This window comes from Biomphalaria glabrata, chromosome 5, assembly GCF_947242115.1.
Source record: "Biomphalaria glabrata chromosome 5, xgBioGlab47.1, whole genome shotgun sequence".
In the NCBI taxonomy this organism is placed as follows: domain Eukaryota; kingdom Metazoa; phylum Mollusca; class Gastropoda; family Planorbidae; genus Biomphalaria; species Biomphalaria glabrata.
Window position 1 is genome coordinate 6,712,333 of NC_074715.1, and position 21,088 is coordinate 6,733,420.

The 21,088-nt window shown below is 38.3% G+C and overlaps 1 protein-coding gene across 2 annotated transcripts in view; it reads right to left on the reverse strand.

Annotated features, from left to right (window-relative positions):
- LOC106055493 (RNA helicase aquarius-like) overlaps window positions 1–21,088 on the reverse strand; it is a 39,724-nt gene that overhangs the window by 18,328 nt on the left and 308 nt on the right. The window contains exons 1-6 of one of the 2 annotated variants that reach the window (XM_056028480.1): window positions 15,127–15,265; window positions 10,863–11,007; window positions 10,440–10,499; window positions 9,918–9,958; window positions 7,923–8,004; window positions 577–651 (exon numbers count right to left, since the gene is read on the reverse strand). In XM_056028480.1, coding sequence (XP_055884455.1) covers window positions 577–651; window positions 7,923–8,004; window positions 9,918–9,958; window positions 10,440–10,499; window positions 10,863–10,982 — 378 coding nt within the window. In that variant the 5' untranslated portion in view covers window positions 10,983–11,007; window positions 15,127–15,265. Of the gene's footprint in view, window positions 1–576; window positions 652–7,922; window positions 8,005–9,917; window positions 9,959–10,439; window positions 10,500–10,862; window positions 11,008–15,126; window positions 15,266–21,088 lie in introns of those variants that run through there. The other variant, XM_056028481.1, reaches the window with a different exon arrangement.

The window sequence follows — 21,088 nt, forward strand, 5'->3', positions numbered from 1 at the left end:
AATTTAAAAGAATCAACTTACTGAATGCTGAACAACATATTTGATATTTACCTTTTCCTATTAGTGCTAAGCTAAGTACAGTACTTGATTTTCTTATATTACTTTCTATGCTTAATTCAAAGGCATTTTAACCATAAGTAATCAAACTGGCTAAGAGAGATAGATGATAGAAATGTGGACTTACAGACATAAAAATATGAAGCTTCATTGAAAATGTGTGTTTTGAAAAAAAATTAAATTACAGCAAAAATACCATCACAGCATCATGTTTGTAAAAGCTCAACAACTTAGGTTATAGAGACATTTCACATCATGTTTTATAACAGAAAAAGTTTGTGTAATCAGATCAGCCAAATATTTTGATCATCCAAAATGTGTTCTGATGTGGTCAGATTGACCAAAATCAACTGTTTTCTAGCTTTAAAAATTCACAATTTAAAATCACGTCATCAAGGAAAGTTTATAACTATATTAAAAAAGATAAACTAATTTATTTATCATTTTCAACATCCAAATTAAATAAGCACTGAAAGATTTAAAGAATAAAGCATATTTAAGAGTATGAACAGCAATTACCTCCCAAGCTGGAACCCTCTCTCTAAATTTTTCATTAATAACTGCAGCAATTGACATAACATGTTGACTTGTTGCCTGGATGGGAGATTAAAAAATGTTAGATGATGAACCTAAATAGTTTTTTTTTCAGAGTTAAAGATTGTCAAATTGATGTTGAAAAAAATTATCACTTCCTATTTACCATATATTCTTCATTAATTAAATCTGAACATATAATATTTTTTTTCTGGACCAACTATATATCTCAGTAGTTATTCAGAAACAAAGGCTCATCCACATGTTTTCTTTGATAAATCCCTTGTGTGTATCTAATGAAGTTTTCAAAAGCCACAAATTGGGAGTTGAACTATTATTTTGTCCTTGTCAATATTTCAATTAGTCAATACTTTGTGGAGGCAATCATACTGAAGTAATGACCACTAATCAACTCGCACAGCTAAAATCAAAACAAATTTCAATGACGAAAACTTCAGCCATCATTTCATCTTAAAAAGACCAACATGTATTGTTGCTGTCATTTCTTGAGAGGCAGAATGAATAATAATAATATTCTTTATTATCCGTGAGGAAATTTGTCTTTCAATTGTGCATTACACATAACAAAAAATTACAAGAGAAAATAAATTATACAATAGAATACAAACTATATGTTCACACTACAGTTTCTCTAAAACATTACATGTGAATTTACATCCAGCCTTTATCTAGAGACTCACCTTATAATATAAGTAAGACATTGACTGATGTCCATGGGGACCTAATTATTATGGTAATTTTGTTATTGCTTCAAAGATAGAGCTACATGGTCTTTTTCATACACACTGCTATCAAAATTGCATTTGTTTATTTTAGAACTGTTTTTAAAGCTCTTAACTAAGTATTACCATATTTTTGCGCAGATAATATGTGGGTTATACAACTTTTTATCGTCACGAGACATGACGTTAAACTGCGCTCCTCTTTCCTTAGCACTTTTGGAGCTCAAAAGTGCCCTACTTCTTTTCTATCATTGTGTCTGCCTCCTCTTTTCCTAAGTCTGCCTTCATTGATCATCACACTGTCTCCTTAACTTTAAATTCTCACTATGTCCTAGACCAGTCCGTTTGCCGTGGACTGCGACGGGTAAGGGGGGATAAAGAGATCCTGGTGTTTGAGTGGTGGCTATCTGAGGATAAACCACAACAACACAATACTTTGGCTCCAAGTTCCCCTAGACCTGAGACCCAGATGGCCCGCTCTGGGTCAACCGGCTGGTCATGCCGAGCTACCAGCATAGGTCGTCGACCTATGCTGGAGGGCGGTGGCTGGAGGGTCAATCAGGGAGCTGCTGTATCGGACACATGTCCGATGTAGCAGCTGACTGAGTATAGCACCTGTGTAGCCCTGGCGGGCTCATTCTGGACATCCGAATGGCCCGTCCCCTTGTTGGACTCGATGGCGGGTGGGGAGCACAGGTGCCGAATTAACCAAAATATATATGGACAAAAAAACACACACAAAACTACTTGCCCCAGACCTATGTCTGGGCAAGAAACGACGAATTGACGATAAAAAAGAGGAGGTCCCAAAAAGCTGTGCCACCTGGCCATCATTTCTGGTGGTTAGATGCACAGAGGAGGGAAAAAGCCTGACCAAGTTGAGCCCTTTTATTATCTATAAGGGACTCAAGTCAGTAGTGGGAGAGCCCAAGAGTGTGTCTAAGCTACACAAAACAATGGAACTCCTTGTAGAAGTAGACAGCAAGACACACTCTGATGGGCTTTTAAGATGCAGAAGACTCTGTGATCTCCAAGTGGAAGTCATGCCACACAAGAGTCTGAACACCAGCAGAGGTGTAATCAGCTCTAGGGACCTACTGGAATGTTCAGAGAAGGAAATAGTGGAGGGCATTGAAGGAGTCACCCATGCCCGGCGCATTACCAGGCGCAGGGAGGGTGAGGAGGTCAAAACCGCCACTATTATCCTCACATTCGGAACTAGGACACCGCCAGAGTATGTGAAGGCAGGATACCTACGAGTTCCAGTGAGGCCCTACATACCTAACCCCATGAGGTGCTTCAAGTGCCAGGGTTATGGACACGGCGCGGCAGTCTGTAAGAGGAACACTGTGTGTGCCAGATGTGCTGGAGAGGGTCATGAGGACAAGGGCTGCACAGCCCAGTTCAAATGCCCAAACTGTCAAGCTGGCCACTCAGCCTACTCCAAGGACTGCCCTGTGTGGAAACAGGAGGTTGCCGTGCAGGAGTACAAGGCAAGAAACGGATGTACCTTTAGCCAGGCGAAATCGGCGCTGTACTGGCCCTACCCAAGGGCCAATTCGGCTTGACAAAGACCTACGCCCAGGCTGTTGCTAAGAAAGGAAGATCCATAGCCACACAGACGGACACATTGACCCCACCACCCCCTCCTCCTCCCCCAACTCAGAAGAAAACACCGCCAAAGAACACACCTCTGAAGAAACAAGAAAGCCCTGTTGTCATGCTAAAGAACAGGTTCTCTGTGCTCGCTGATGAGAGCATGGAGACTGAGCAGCATGTCAAAACCAATACTCCGGGAGAACCCGGAGACATCATGTCTGACACAGGTTCTCCTCAGAGAACCCAGCCAGACACCCCAACCTCTACTGAGTTAGAGGTTGACCAACTCCCTAAGGGGAGAAATCAAAGCGGAGAGGATGCCCGAGGTGAGAGAGGAGGAAATAACCTCCGCTCTAACCAGAGGGATCTCCCCTCTCCAGAGAGAAAGACTTCCCCCAAAAGGGGGTTGTCCTCCTCTCCATCCAAACCCAAGAATAAAAATACCAAGGTCACTGGAATAAAGGGAAACCCCTCCGGGGGCCTCCCAAGGCCAAATAGCTCCAAGTAAGTCATCTAGAATAAGCCATGGATTCCAGAATTGTACAGTGGAATTGTAGAGGCCTCAAGGCCAATTACGAGGAAATGCAGCTACTGATGGACTCTGAAACTCCTGTAGCTGTCTGCTTACAGGAAACATTTCTAAAAGATTGCATCAGCTTCCGAAGCTACCGTGCTTACACCAAGAATGTTGAGGATGCAGAGAGAGCATCAGGTGGAGTCTGTATCCTTGTGAAGGATAGCATCCCCCATGAGAGGGTAGAACTACAGACCACACTACAGGCCGTAGCAGCTAGGATAACCCTTCACAAGGTTATCACTTGCTGCAGCCTGTATCTACCACCAGGCGCTCCATTAAACTGAACAGACATGGAGGACCTATTGAAACAACTCCCCCGGCCTTATTTAATCCTTGGGGATTTCAATGCCCATAACACCATGTGGGGATCCAACAATACCGACACAAGAGGTCGTATGCTGGAGGATATCTTCCTCCAACATGATTTATGCATACTTAATGATGCATCACCGACCTACTTGCACCCAGGAACTGGATCATTCACATGCATTGACCTCACCGTATGCGTCCCTGGACTTCTGGACGATTTTAAATGGTCAGTTAGCAATGATCTACGGGGAAGTGATCACTTCCCAATCATCATTACTAACAATCTCCCTTCATTGGGACGACCTCAGCGGTGGAAACTGAATAAGGCTGATTGGGAACAATTCCAAAAAAGATGCTCTGAGGATATCACAGAAAATATCCTCCATGAACAGAACCCAGCTGATACCTTTGCTAGCAAGCTACTAAGTATAGCCAGGAAAGTTGTACCCCTAACCTCTGCAAATCCAAAACGGCCTAGCAAACCATGGTTTGATACAGCTTGCAAAAGTGCTATTGGTGATAGGAAAAAACGACTGGCTGCATTTATAAAGAATCCTTCCCAGGAAAACCTAAAGCTATTCAGAATAGCTAGAGCAAAGGCTAGACAAACCATACGGTCCTGGAGAAGTTTTGTCTGCAGTCTGGATGCCAAAACTTCTGCTAGAGCGGTTTGGAAGGCAGTAAGGCGAATCAAAGGGAAAGAATCAAATGCAATAGGGCATTTGAAAAACCAAGGACGAACTGTCACGTCCCCCAGAGAAATAGCTGACTGCCTTGCATCCTCAATAGCAGAAAAATCATCCACTGCACACTACACGCCAGAGTTCCAAAAAGTCAAAACCAGGGAGGAAAGACACCCCATTGATTTCAGGTCAGAGAACAATGAAGACTACAACAAACCGTTCTCGCTTGAGGAACTGAGGGAATCGCTGGACAAGTCACATGACACAGCGCCTGGAGAAGACGAAATCCATTACCAGTTCCTCAAGCACCTTCCCGAACCCTCATTGGCAGTCCTACTAGGGGTCTATAACTGTGTGTGGCAAACAGGCGCTTTCCCAAACAGCTGGAGGAAAGCCACAGTTATACCGATACCTAAACCGGGAAGAGACGGCTCTGACCCAGCTAACTATCGACCAATAGCACTAACAAGCTGCATCTGCAAAACCATGGAAAGAATGATTAACAGTAGGCTGGTCTGGTACCTGGAAAGGAATAAAGTGATCTCAAACTACCAGTGCGGATTCCGGCAGGGGCGGACAACAACTGACCACCTGGTAAGGCTGGAAGCTTATATTAGAAATGCATTACTCAGAAGAGAACATCTAGTAGCTGTATTCTTCGATATAGAAAAGGCCTATGACACAACCTGGAAACATGGCATTCTACGTGACCTGGCACTTATGGGGCTTAAGGGACACCTCCCCCGTTTTGTGGAGGAATTCCTGAAAGATCGAAAATTTCAGGTCCGAGTGGGCAACTCCGCTTCTGACACTCATGACCAGGAAATGGGTGTACCCCAGGGCAGCATTCTGTCAGTCACCCTGTTCAACATTAAAATAAATAGCATCATAAATGCGCTGTCCCCTGGCATAGAGTGCTCTTTGTATGTTGATGACTTTGTCATTCTTACTTATGGGAAAAACATGAACACCTTAGAAAGGAAATTACAGTTATGTTTAAACAAAATTCAGGGTTGGGCAAACTATAATGGTTTCAAATTCTCTGACTCCAAAACAGTTAGTATGCATTTTTGTAATCTAAGGGGGCTCCACCCAGACCCTGAACTATTTATACACAAAAAGAAGATCCCTGTCGTGAAAACTACAAAATTTTTAGGCCTCACCTTAGATTCCAAATTTAATTTTCTCCCCCACATTAAGGAACTTAAGAAGAAATGCCAAAAGTCATTAAACATACTAAGAGTACTCAGCCATACGGACTGGGGAGCTGACAGAGATACCTTGCTGCTGCTCTATCGGAGTCTAATTCGATCCAAGCTAGACTACGGATCCATAATATATGGAGCAGCAAGGAAGTCGTACCTAAAAATACTGGAACCAATACAAAATGCTGCCCTGCGTCTCTGTCTCGGCGCGTTTCGTACATCACCTATCCCAAGTCTCCATGTGGAGGCTGGAGAACTCCCCATAGATATAAGAATGAAAAAGCTTGCAATGCAGTATATAGTCAAGCTAAAATCCAACCCCACAAACCCTGCTTTTGACTCCATATTTAACCCCACAGAGGTAGAATTATACAATCGAAGGCCTAACGTCATACAGCCGTTGGGCCTTCGAATGAGAGAACCCATCCAAAATTTAACCCCACCCATTGACCAAATCTCTAAAATAGAAACCCCTCAGAATCCTCCTTGGCTAATGAATAAACCTAAATTAAATTTATCCCTCCTTAATTTCAAAAAAGAAAATACAGACCCAAGCATACTACAAGTCCACTTTAGGGAACTGCAGGAGAGCTACGGAGATTGTGGCACCATCTACACAGACGGATCCAAAATGGAGGGAAAGGTCGCATGTGCCTGCTCCTTTCGGAACAAAACAATCTCCCGTAGACTCCCCGATGGCTGCTCCATCTTTACGGCCGAATTGCACGCAATATTGCTTGCACTTATGGGCGTAAAAGCATCAGAAAGGAGTAAATTTATAATCTGCTCCGACTCCAAATCTGCATTGCAAGCTTTGGGGCGGATGAAGACTGACATCCCATTGGTACATAAGAGCCTGAAGCTGTTGGACCTAATAACAGCCGACCGTAGGGATGTCACCTTCATCTGGGTCCCCTCCCATGTTGGCATTGAGGGAAACGAAGCCGCAGACAGAGAAGCAAAGAGAGCCCTAAATCATGCGGTGTCAGGAACCCAAATTCCCTACTCGGACCTGAGACAAAGTATTGCCTCTGCCACCTATCGAGAGTGGCAGAACCGATGGGAGGCTGAGACTCACAGTAAACTCAGGCAGATTGTGGCGGATGTCAGGTGGCGGCCCACATCTAAGGGTCTGACAAGGCGTGGTAGCACGACCATGTCCAGACTTAGGATTGGCCACACCTACATCACGCACTCTTTTGTACTGAAGAGAGAGGAGCCCCCACTTTGCGAGTACTGTGACTCTCGCCTCACCGTGGAACATATCCTCGTTGATTGCCCCAGATACCAGGATGTCAGGGCGAAACATTTTAGAGCCACTAATCTAAAAACACTATTTAATAATGTCGACCCTGGGAAGGTACTGGGCTTTATTCGGGAAGTGGGGCTATCTACGAAGATCTGATTTCTGAATTTGTGAACATGCACTATTTACATTAGATTTTTACCAAATATTTAAATTTTTACTACCTTTACTATTTTAACTGTGAATAGACCTTAATTTTAATTATATGACTGTATAGAATCTGGCCCTTGTTGTTTAGAGAGAGAGTAGTCCTTAAGGGACTGCAGGCACGACATGGCCTAAATTGTGCCGATGTGCCTCAAATCAACAAATCAAACAACTTTTTAAAGAAAAGTTTAATGAATGGCCGATGTCCAAGGTATATCAAGGTGCAGGGTTTACAAAATTTATTTTACTCATAAACATAGCATAATGGAAACTATGGACATACCGATGGGTTTTTATACCTCAGATACTATATTACAGGATGGCTGCCTGGTCGTGCGGTTTGCGCGCTGGACTGTCGTTCGGATTTATCGATGGTTGAGGGTTCAAATCCTGCCCGCTCCCATCCCCCGTCGTCCTGTGGGAGGTTTGGACTAGGAAGTAAACTATCTTCAACTCTTAAGGAACATCCGAAAAATGTAAAACATTTTACAAACATTTTTACAGATATGACAATAGGCTTGTATTTCACCCATGAATTGCACTCTATGTATCACTTGTTCGAACAAGAGGAGCATGATTGCATTTTGAGGGACAAACCTCTGATGAGCAATGCTTTGCAAATGCGGGGTATATGTGCAGGGTGCAGGTTGTACAATTTTGTTTTAACTTAGTTTGTAATTTGTGTGGGGTATATGCATGTGCAGGTTATATGTGCGAAAATAAAGTAACATGCAACATTGTAAATAGTTAATTTTTTTTTACCTGTCCTTTTTTGTAATTGGGCCATAGATAGTTCTCCAAATACCGACTGAATTCCAGCATCATGATTCTTTTTGTTGTAAAACTGGTAAGAAAATAAACCAGTAAGTGATTTTTGTTTCTTAATAATGAGATCAAGTATATCATATATACCAGTATATATATATACCAGTACTTTTTACAAGATATTTTTCAATTTCTTTATACGTTTTTTATCTTTAGCCTTTTTACTTGTCTATCAAGGTTCTTTCCTAGAACAGTTACTAATATTTCTACTATTTCTAAAGCTAGCTATGGATATATCAACTCTTTAACTTTTGTCTTGTCTAATTATTGAAGATGTGAAGTTCTACACAAATAGTTACATACAGTATACTGAAAGAAGCAAAATAAAAAAAATCCTTTAAAAAAAAAAAAAAAAAACTTATCTAAAGGGGAAGAACTCTCTCCTTAAAATTATATCTACCAATAATGTACACGTTTTTTTCCCTTACTTGATATCAAGCAAAATTATTAATTGAGTATTTTTGTTTATTGATTCATGTTTTGTAAGGTACAATAAATAAATCAAATAAATATCAACTTTATTGGAGAATGCGTGAAGGAGAAATAGTGTTAACAATCTTTAAGGGGACTAAACCCAACAAATTTATCTATAATCTGTGAGTACTGAAGTATTGGTTTCCCTTGTTGCTATGTAACAAAATAATTAATTACCAGTAATTAATCATCTAATTGATTACTTTTTTTTTTATCTGATTCATGTGTTGCCTATGTCAATGAATAATTGTGCGAAGTTTCCACTTAGTGCGAGAATGGATTTGGGAGAAATAACGTGTACACACTTTTTACCAGACATAGCAGACCTGCCTACCAAAAAAAGTCCCAATGCGTATCGCTGATGGTCAAAATGCGTATTTTGGCACCAGAATGCGTAACACTTACGGTGACATACGCGATCCACTATTTTGTCATATATATATATATATATATACATATATATATATATATATATATATATACAAAATTAGATCTAGATGTCACGATTAGATCTGCAATCTAAATCTAGATCAATACGACAATAGAGATGATATCTAGACTAGATCTATGTCTATATAATGAATATAATCAACTCTAGATCTGGGCTCAAGAGTGTTACTGATGCCGTGGATCCGCTACAAATGTAGGTCTACTCCAAACTTTCGTAGGCCTACCTTCATCCTTGATCTATTCTATACTAAGAATCTAGTCTAGATCTAGACTAGATGGTAGTAGATGTTATCGATCTAGATCTAGTCAATCTAAATCATACTACAACTAAATTGGATCTAGATCTAGATTGTAGAGTAATGTAGAGAATCATGACATAACGTAATGACTAGCTAGACTCTAGCAAGATCTATTTCTGTATAACAAGTTATCTAGATTCTAGATCTATACTGGATATCTACAATGTCACTCAATGTGTTTTGAATCGATAGCACTTTGATATTTTTTTCTATACAAATGAATACAGGAATCAGGGATTCAACATAATTAATTTTTACTAATGAACTTACAAAAAAAAAAAAGTCACGTTGGTGTATCAGCTAACTGACGGTACCAACCCGCCACTCCCTCACTCTCACGTTCTTCATTTCTAGACTAAATCTAATTGCTTTTAAGAACCAATCAACGTATAGATCTAGACACAATGTGTTCCCCCACCTTTTCTGTCCCCCCCCCTCCAACAGGACGGCTTAGCGTGACCCCCGTGACTGCTCGTAACCTAGTCAAGAGAGGGGAAAAAACAAAGGATACGAAATGCGTAACACGACGGGTTAAATGCGTATTTGCGTACTGGCGGTCATTTCTGGGAGATTTTGCGTAACGACTACGCATTTTGCGTAACGGTAGGCAGGTCTGCATAGAGACAAACAGGCAGAAAGAGAGTTGATATAAGCTTTGTAATTAAAAAACATAAAAAAGGTTCCCAAAATTAAACAGACTCCATCTTACTTGGATCCGATACATTCTTTATGGTAGATCTCATGGACTATCTGAAAAAGGAAAATGAGAAAATGTAATATTTAGAGATGTAATAGATTAGAAGTAACAACTATAATGACTTGAATGAATTATTCTTAATGTGCAATTCATTGTTATATTGAATGTTATTTGAATTTGTTAAAAGCGTGAAAACAATAAATCAGTAGATTTATTTGACAAATTATTAAATACTTACATATGCACAGAAATCTTTTACCTTTTATACATTTACACAAAAATTTAGAAAATATGTTCCTACTTGAAATAACAATGTATGTTTTATCAATATTTCTGTGCATGGAATGTTAAGATGTTAAGAATATTTTTTGCAATTTGATACCTTAATAAAAAGCCATTAGCCTATATGTTTATCTAGTAGTTGTTAAGCTATTTCAGTTTTATAATAAAATGTTTTGGCAATATAATATAAATAAAATATTTTTAGAAGTTACTAAAATTCTAGTCAATTTTAACTCTGCATTGCAAATTTACCTGAGGCTTAAACCCTATGCCCTTGTTTTTAGCTTCCTGGCTCCAATTGTTTAATGCAAGCTGAGAATAAAATGGCAAAACATTTAAATATTGATCAAAATAATGTAAAGGCACTTATAAGGCAAATTATCTGAAGTCTAGAAAATGTCTTAACAGACAATGAAGTTTATTAACGCAGAAGAAAATTTTATTGAACAAGGCAGAGATTTTAAATTTAAAAAAAAGCTTCAATTGAGTGATAGATCTAGCTAAAATTATTTTAATTTTTTTTTAACTGTGTTTTTATGTGTGTGTGTGTGTGAATCACATTGCTTATCAATTTAAACAAGTAGCCTCATTTAGAGTGGCTGATCTAGAAAAAACAAAAAACAAAGTCATTCTGAAAATGTAGCATGAGAATGGCTGATCTAGAAATAAACTAACCTCAGTGATAATGTCTTCCTGAATTTGTGCAACTGTAATGGCTGTTGACTTTTTGTTTGACTTAACAGGAGTTTCTTCTTTTTCTTCCTTCAATCCTTCTTTCTTAATAGATATGTCCATCTTGACTTTTATATGTTTAAATAGCCTAATTCAATAACAAAATGCATAAAAATATAATCTAAATTTATATAGAATTTACTAGTCAATAATGTTTTAAATTTAAAGTTAACAATGTAGATCTGTAATCTGCAACTAGAACTAAATCTAACTATATTTGATATATATATATCTCTTATCGGGTCTATCCAGAATCATAATGCGGCTTTCGCTCAGGGAGATCCACAATTGACATGATTTTCTCCATCCGCCAACTCCAGGAAAAGTGCAGAGAACAAAGGATGCCTTTGTACATTGCGTTTATTGACCTGACAAAGGCCTTCGATCTATTTAGCAGAGATGGCCTCTTTAAAATTTTACAGATAATAGGCTGTCCACCCAAGCTACTAAATGTTATCATATCTTTCCACCAAAATATGATGGGTACAGTGCAATTCAACGGTGCCAGCTCTGAAAGTTTCAGTATAAATAGCGGAGTTAAACAAGGATGTGTCCTGGCCCCAACCCTCTTTGGAATACTATTTTCACTGCTAATCCACAACACGTTTGACAAATCCACCGAAGGCATCTATCTCCATTCCAGATTTGATGGCAAACTCCTAAATATTGCCAGACTGAGGGCCAAAACTAAAATCAGAGCCACCCTCCTAAGAGATATGCTATTCGCGGATGACGCAGGGGTAGTGGCACACACGCAAGAGGAACTTCAGTCACTAATTACCCGCTTCTCTAAGGCCTGTAAAGAATATGGCTTGACTATTAGCACGAAGAAAACAAATGTTATGGGACCACCTGCTACAGCACCACCCTCCATCCTCATTGACGGTAACAAGCTGGACGCCGTAAACGAATTCTGCTATCTGGGATCCACAATTACGGATGACCTGTCTCTAGAAGAGGAGATAAAAAAACGCATAGGGAAGGCTGCCTCGACCTTCGCTAGACTCAGGCCAAGAGTTTGGGAAAACCATAAGCTAACTACGATGACCAAAATGGAAGTCTACAAGGCATGCGTTATGAGTACACTGCTGTATGGCAGTGAATCATGGACCACCTACGCAAAGCAAGAGAGAAAACTGAACTCATTCCATTTGAGATGTCTCCGTAGGATCTTGAATGTCACATGGAAAGAAAAAGTGTGCAATACTGAGATCCTTGCGCGATCAGTATTACCAGCATCTTTACAGCCCTCAGACAATGCTGTTTGCACTGGCTTGGACATGTTCGCCGGATGGAGAACAAGCGCATCCCGAAAGTCATCCTCTACGGTAAAAAAAAAACTGGTCGCCCCCACCTCCGTTACATAGATGTAATAAAACGTGACCTCAAATCAGTGAACATCAATACTGACAATTGGGACAGCAACAGATGGAGAGAGACAGTGACCAAAAAAGCTATGGACAGTGAAAGTACATGGGTTTCAGCTCAGGAAGAAAATGTACAATCCGAAAAACGGCCAGCTCCGAAGCAAAAGCCACCTTAACCTGCGCTATCTGTGGACAAGAGTGTCTCTCCAAAATAGAGCTCCACAGCCACATGAGGAAGTGTGCTCTGAGATGAATCACAGTCGTCCTACGACTGAAGGAGGCCAATGAATTGCTGAACTCTAGTGGAGGAGCGATAGGGTTAATTTGTGTGCGAACTACTGATACACACGACTCAGGCAAATCACACAGGTCAGCGTCTGACAATGGACAAGGGACAGTACTGCTAGTACAAGCAAATATGACCCATGATGTTATGGTCATGTGATTGAAAGCCTTGGTGTCCAGAGAGACTAGAAGAGGTTGATATAGCAGTTCTGTTGTGTACATCAAAGCATTTGTAGTTAGTGTAAATAATTGTGTAGTATTGGCTGTTGATGTATTTAGTTATTAAACTACCACACTATTTTGGAACTCATGTTGTCAAGTTCTTGTGTTATATGTGTTGTGTTGAGCAGTGTTTACAGAAGACCTAATAGAGAAGATGTTAACAATATATAACTTGAGTCTTAAGATAAATTATAAATAGACTTACACTAGTACTAGGTCTAATTAATTTTTTATCTAGATTCTAGATCTAGACCTAGAGTCCTAGCTATAATTCTTATAGCTCTAGAGACTAGATCTAGATATATCAATTATTTGAATATTTTTAATAAAAATCTAGATTAGATCTAGATTAATCTAGAATCTAGACTTTTAACTTTGTTTTTTAACTTTGTTTATAATTTGTCAAGGAGATGGCTGCCTGGTTGTGCAGTTTGCGCACTGGACTGTCGTTCTGCCTTTTTGATGGTCCCGGGTTCAAACCTTGCCCGTTCCCATCCTTGATCGTCCTGCAAGAGGATTGGACTAGGAAGTAAATTATCTTCAACTCTGAAGGAACATCCGAACATTTAAAACAAACATTGGATAACATCTAGATCTAATTGTGTAGATCTAGATTATAATAAAAAATATTGTTATAACCATATTGGCGGCGCAATAGGGTTAACTGTAGGTTCAGTTGACACACGTGAACTCAGGTCAACGGCTGGCGATGGACAATGGACAGTACTGCTATTATACGCAAATATGACCTGTGTAATGGTCATGTGATCAAAATCCTTCACGGACGAGGGACTGTGTAAAAAAGGACAGTTGAATCAAGGACAGCAGGGCAGTAAGGACGGTGTGGTACAAATGTAGCTGTACGAGTCTAGAAGTAGACAGAGAGAGATTTGTAGTGTTTAGTAGGCAGTTCTATTGTATTTTGAAATTAGTGTAGCCAATAGTGTTTTATTGGCTGTTGATATATTTGTCATTAAACCGCCACATTGTTACTGGAAACTCTTGTTGTCAAGTTCTTGTGTTAGATGTGCTGTGTGTTCAGCAGTGTTTACAGAAGGCCTGATCGAGAAGATCGTAACAATATACTTACATTTAATAATATGTTACATATTGTTACAAAATATAGTATTATAGTAACAGTATAGATACATATTAAATATATAGATTCTAGATAATAAATTTAATTACTTGACTATATATAAAATATAATATGGTGTACACTGTGTACACTAGTGACTGTCACTAGTCTAACTAAGTCTAAGACTAAGTTGACTAAAATCTAAGATGTCTAGCTCTAAGTCTAGATTCTAGATCTAGATCTAGTCATTCTAGAGTAGAAGTTAGAACTTTTAAATTAGATAGAAGACTAGTGTGGATGATATCGTAACTATGATTAGTTGGATCTATTTAATCTATCATAGATTATATAAAAATCTATAGATCTATAAATAATTTAATAAGTTATTATATAATATTATATTTTATATCTAGACTTAGATTGTCTAGTGAGTCTATAGACTATATAATATTCTATATAACTATAGACACTAATAGAGTATAGAAATCTCTAGAGACTAGTTTTAACACTAATAGTAGATCTAACATATTACAATTTAAACTTTGCTTTAGTTTTTAGTGATGACTAATTAAGTAATTTAGTGTCTTAAAAAAACTTTATGGAATTAGATCTAGTGTCTTATCTTATCTTATGTAATACAGACATTACTTCAAAAAAGAAGATGATTACGTCCTACCCGTCAAGCATTTAGTCATGCATATTAACCAATGACTTAAATTCAGCCAAATCACTGGTTTTCCTGGCTAGCTCAGGCAACCCATTCCATGCTCTAATAGCACTAGGGAAGAAGGAGTATTTGTACAAATTTGTCCTGGCATATGGGACGAGGAATGTGCCTTTATCTTTGTCACTTTGTGTCTTTCAGAGTATTTTATTAAATTTTGTTTTCGTATTTGAAGATTATGGTTCAGATTATGGTCTTAGTCTTGTGCACATTTTGAATCAGCCTCAGCAGCCCAGGCCCTATGTTAGTCAACTTAGACAGTGAGACTAGCTAGAATCTAGTGGAGTAGTGGTCCCACTCCCAGTGAGTGAGTGAGTAGTCTAGGCTGGTACTACTACTCTACTACTAGGTACCACACCACATACTTTTTACTACTCAGCTACTGTACTAGAATAAAAAATTCTAGAGTAGATCGAGTAGCCTGTGACTGTGAGTAGCGTCTATTAATTAGACTCAAACATTATTCAATTGAATTCAGAATTGGTACTTTTTTTTATTTGGTAGTCAGGACTCAGTGGCAGTGGTACTCACCGTACTGGTAATTGGTAAGTCAACTAGACAGTCATTTAACTTTAACTGAGTCAAGTCAAGTGGTACTCAGTACTGGTAGCTGAGACCAGTTCAGTAGACTAAACTAGTAATAATACTAGTAAACTAAAGTTTAGTTACCAGTAAGAGTTATACTAAGAGTAAACGTCACTAGAGATCTAGAGTATAATATTTAGATTCTAGATCTAGACTGACTCTGTATATTTATAGATCTAGATCTAATCTAGACTATATTAATTATTATAGATTATACTTATAGTCTAAACTATATATTTAATATTAGTCACTTAGTGACTTAGTCAACTTTGTGCAAACTTATTTTTCGAAGTTTGAACGACATGACAGGAAGTCAACATTTTTATATATCTTGTTTGATTTGGTGCTTTATGTTTTAATCGCATTTTTACATTTTAATTATAATGCCTTTAGAGCTATATATCGGTTACCTCCCGTGTTGTTTTGGTTGCTTTTGGTTTGGTAGTTTTTCACCATGCAGCACCAACGTTTCCTCTCCGGGGCGAATTGCTGGGCAGATAAAGGAATTATGGCTAAATGCTCATATGTCATGGTGTCATAGGCCCCTTTCTTGACCTTGCTTTTTTTTTTTTGCATAGGCCTACTCTCCACTCTCCAGCATTTTCAGCCTTTTTCCTAGTTCTGATCTGTTTTTACTATTTGTGACCTAGGAGTAGACCCCACCTTTATGCCTGCCATTGCTGTGGACCTATCCAGTGGCGTCACTAGGGTCGATGTCACCCGGTTCGGTTAGCCCAGGGTTTCCCCCCCCCCCCCGGCTATCGGTATTAACTTTGAGTGTCACCCCCCCCCCCCGCTATCAACTTTATCCACTTTCCCCAATACAAGAAGCTGATTACCTATTTTCATCGATTTGTGCACAAATGTAAAATTCTATTTGAAAATTCATTGTTTATGACATTTGTTCAATAGTTTTGCATATTTTACAATGTATATTTATTCAAATCACCTAAACATGTTTCCTTTGTTAGACTTTTAGACGGAAACGGTATAACATTTTGCTGTGTTATTCAAACTTTTACTACCATCTAAAGGGGAAAATATATCTTAGTCATCTATTGGTCTTGGGGAGCGCTTAAAAATCACCCATCGAGGACCGGGGCAAAGCCCTGGTCACCAAGTATTTTTCAGCATTTTTGAGCTTCAGAAACTCATTTTTTTTTTTAAAGTCTATCTTGTACAATTTGTACTAGAGAGTAGAGATGGGAAACGAACCGAACCCGAACCGAACGAACCCAACTCGAACCTCACTTATGACCGAACCGAACCCGAACTTTGAAACTGCTTGGTACGAACCGAACCGAACGAACCCTCCTTATCTTAACCGAACTAATTTTGCAGTTTGTAGCCTACATCCTTTTTTTTTAATTTTTGGTTTAAAAAAAATAAAAATTACTTAAATATTTTATTTAAATTCCATTGATTCCATTATACTTTGAAAACTTGGGAGGGGGGGGGGTATTTTGAAAACTTTAAAAAGAAAAAAAAAGCGGCGCGCTGGGGTTCCCATAGGTTTTTCCGTATGTGCCGGCTCCCCCCTGGCCTTGAATTTTCGCGGGCTGTTTGCAATATTGGTTTTGAGTTGAATAGGCGCCCTCTAATTAGATCTAGATCTAGACTCTAGTTCCTAGTAAGTACAAAGTCAACATTAAAATATTGTCACTTTTATTTGAGATGGCTGTTAGTTGAGAAAAGAATAGTTTTGGCCAATTAGAGAGTGTAGATATAAATCTACAATAAGTTCATTTGTGTTCTAGTTTAAAATAAATTTTAATTATCTTCTATTAAGTGATTTATTTTTACAAATTTGTGAAGTATTCCATATTGGAATATTATCAGTGGCGTAGCAAGGGTGAGGGAGGGGGGGAAATGGAAAATCTCCCCGGGCCCCCACTTGAGGGGGGCCTCAAATGAGTGTTTTTTACAATATTCAATATTACGCAAAATGCAGGGGCCCCCAAAGAGGTCCAGCCCCTCCCGGGCTCCCAAATGATGAAAAATTCCTAGCAACGCCACTGAATATTTTTACTATTATTTTGTTTTGCATCATTGATCATCAGTATTTTTAATGCAGCGTTTCTCAAACTTTGGGTCCTCCCACGTGGGTGGGGATGGCGAGTACCTTGAATTGGGGGATGGGGAGACGCAACTTCCTGACAAAAAGGGGTGTCATAGAGTGTGTGTGTGTGTGTGGTGTCTGGTGGCGATAAGAAGAGGTTAAGCGACTGATTTGTGTTTATGCATTGAGTATGATGAAATTAGCGTAATGCAAATGTGAAACGGCAGACAATCTTGAAACCTAGATTTCGTTTAAATATCAGTATATTTCATTAATATTACATCTCTATCAAAAGTTAAATATGTGAATATTGTAATAACAGTTAGGCTATATTGAGTTGTTCACATAAGAACTTTATTTTAAAGTTTATTAAGTTTATATGTTATTATAAGGCTTGTCTTCGAGTCCGAAGATTAGTGAGGAATGCAGTTTTTCCCATGGCTGCGCAGTCCCAGATGTGACCTATATATTTTGCCACATCCATGGCAAGCATAACCACTGTCCGCAGGTGGTCCATTTAGTTTTTCTTTTCGCGTCTGCGTTTGTCCTCGGCAGCGGATTTTCTTTTGGTCTCAAATGTGTATCCCGTGGCCTTCGGGAGTGAACTGCAACTGACTCGTTCTAAGGCCGCATGCAACCAGGTGCTCTCTTCTATGTCAGGTAAGCAAAGTTGACGCCTAAGCTGGTCTCTGAAGCATTTCCGTGAGGCGCCTCTGTTATGGCGGCCACCTTTTAGCTCACAAAAAGAAAAAAAGACTGTCTTTGGCACACGTTCGTCTCCCAAACGGGATACGTGCCCTACCCAGCGTAACTGACGGACCATAAGAAGTCCCTCTATACTATCCTTACCGGTAAAAATATAAAACGCCTATATTGGTTCAATTGTACTAGCTGTTCGTAAGCGACAAACCAACGACCAACTAACAAGGAGAGGGGGCATAGAAAAAAAAAGTTTTATTTTCAGTGTAACTTATCTAAATATTAGTATAATTACATGTTTAAAAATTAAAATATATTAAGTAGGAGATGTCATTTTATCTTCTAATAAGACCTTGTCAACTGTAGATTGCTTTTTGCGAGGCGCGTATGCACAATATGGGTCAAAACGTTTTGAAGAAAACATTTTAAAACATCTCCGCTATTGAGATTCTTCTGCATTTTTTGTCTCAGAATAGTCGAATTTCTACCGTATATTGCAATTTATTATAGTGACGACTTATGTGTGAAAAAAAAATCCTCGATAGAGACGTCTTTATACGAAGAATATTTGTTTTTTTATTATGATGAATTGTGCGTTCTGAAAGAAAGCACATCGATATTAGCCTTTTAAAAAAAATATCTCTTCTTACTAAGAGAAAAAGGTTAGAATACGCTTAGCGCCGAGTCTTGCCCAGAATTAAACCACTTGCCGACTTGAGCAAAAACCTGCCGCATCTTCAATTCTATCTCCATTAAGAAATTTTTACATTGCTTAAAATGTATGTAGGCAACATTATTTTGGAAAAAGTATTGCCCATAGGCCTATTATATGTTGCAAAGTATTTGTTTTATGTAAAAATTAAACTTAAAGTGTTTTATCTGATAAATTGTATTAAACCTTATAACTTAATTTTGCTATTACATAATTTTATAACATCGAACCGAGCCGAACCCGAACTTTAGACCTGACCGAACCGAACCGAACCCGAACTATACTCGTCATCGAACCGAACCGAACCCGAACTTTAAAAGTTGGGTTCGATTCCCATCTCTACTAGAGAGAAGTTTGCAGGTCAAATAATAATAATAATAATAATACTGCTGCAGACCTGCCACATCACCAGAAAATTCCTCAGTGGAAACTGTTAAAGGGACTACGATGAATTTTGTTTCTCTTTAGCGAAACTCGACCCTGGCAGCGCCAGAGAATGACTACTCGTTCATTTCTAACATAATAATAATAATAATAATAATCTTTATTGTCCGTATGGAAATTAGTCTTACAATTTGTGCATTACACCAAACAAAAAACATTATAACTAAACTTCAATTAAGAAGAGGTCAACGGGCCGTATCTGAAGTATGAGAGAAATTCGAGACAGTTTTTTTTCAAACTTTTGGCGCACTCGCCCATTTATTTTTTGTCACAAATCCATCCAGCAATGTGGTCCTCCAAGCTTTTTCCTTCGTTCTTAGCTTGTGTCGTCTTCATCGTATTTTTCTTCCCGTATTAAGAAGAGTCCATGTCAATGTTAAATTATAACGGAGTGGGACGTTCTGATAAAGAAATAGTTTCTTGGAATCACTATTTATACTAGTTAAAATATGTTGCTCAAATTAAGTCTATTAAAGGAGGCAGCATTGGCCAATACTATTATACGGGGGATATTCAAGGTACATATAGCGCAAGTATGTCTTAAGATCATCTTCATGTTCAGTAAGAAACCTTGCCGAGAACTTTTTAGTTTTTGTCACACAAAGGCCGTCACTATAACGATGTTAATAAACGCTTGGGAATTTAGACCATTCTGACTAGAGATATTTGACCATTCTGACTAGAGAATTTTGACCATTCTGACCATTCAAAAAGAATCACGTCAGTAGAGACGTTTTGAAATATTTTCTTCAAAACGTTTTTAATCGATATTTTTGCAGGCGCCTCACAAAAAAAAAGGTAAACATTTAAAAAGATCCTTATAAGTAGAAGACACGAAGTCTTTATCTTACACTATTTTAACTTTTTAAACATTAATAGTGACCTTTTATCAAAATTTGATTGATAACTACAATGAACAGACAACTTTTAAATTATACCCCTGTAAAATAATTTGAATTGCTTCACCTTCTCCCCATTGGTCAGGGCGTAGCGCCCTCATGTGAAAAAGTCGGCCCTCTTCCTAAGGGGTGCCCCCCCCCCCCACACACACACATCCTGAGGAAAGCTGTAGTAGTTTATGCGGGTTCGTAATGGGCTTGTTCTTAGGGACCATACTCATCTTTAGAAAGGTGTCCTGTAGCAGCTTAGGCCACGCAAAAAAAAACACGTAAATATTGCGATAGTACGTTAGTTGAGAGAAATTGGTTTGTACTGCCGTAAAAACGTGGTTCACTATAGAATCTCTTTGTTGAAGATGAGGCATTAATATGTTTTCTTTAAAAGACTTGGATTATAAAACGACGTCACATAATTAATCATTTAATTTGTCTTAAAATTTAGTAATAAAGTCTCTAATTAATAGGCCTACTAAAATATAAAATAACTACAATGCAAAGGCCTACAAACAATGTTTGCTCATAAAAAAACTGCCTTTGCGTCCCCCCTTGTTATCACGTAACTTTTTGGACAATTAGGCCTATACCAAATAAAATAAAATATATATAATAAGGCCTTAAATACAATGTATAGATCTAGATTAGTAGGCTACAGAAGATAGGCCTAGACATATTTGGGTATATATCTTAAAATTTATTTATTTTTAATCTGCTTTTTTTCCCGATGTTCAATTTTTCCATTCGGGCTTTTATTTTCTAGTTTTAGCCAATTAATATTCTTTTTTTTTTTCTATTCGTGTGTCACTCGGTGCTGAACCCCCCCCCCCCCCATGGACATATCTATATATAATAATTATATAATTTGCTTTTTTAAAATTATCTCAGCTGTACAACGTTGGTATCATCCTTGAAATATGTTTCTTGACACGCTTTCATGATCAGTTCATTACAACTCTCTTGCCCCCCCCCCCTTTCTCTCTCTTTCCCTCTCTCTCTATATATATATAGGCTATATCTTTTTTTTTTTTTAAGTAACGTCTGTATCATATTATATATAAATATATATATATATATATATATATATATATATATATATAT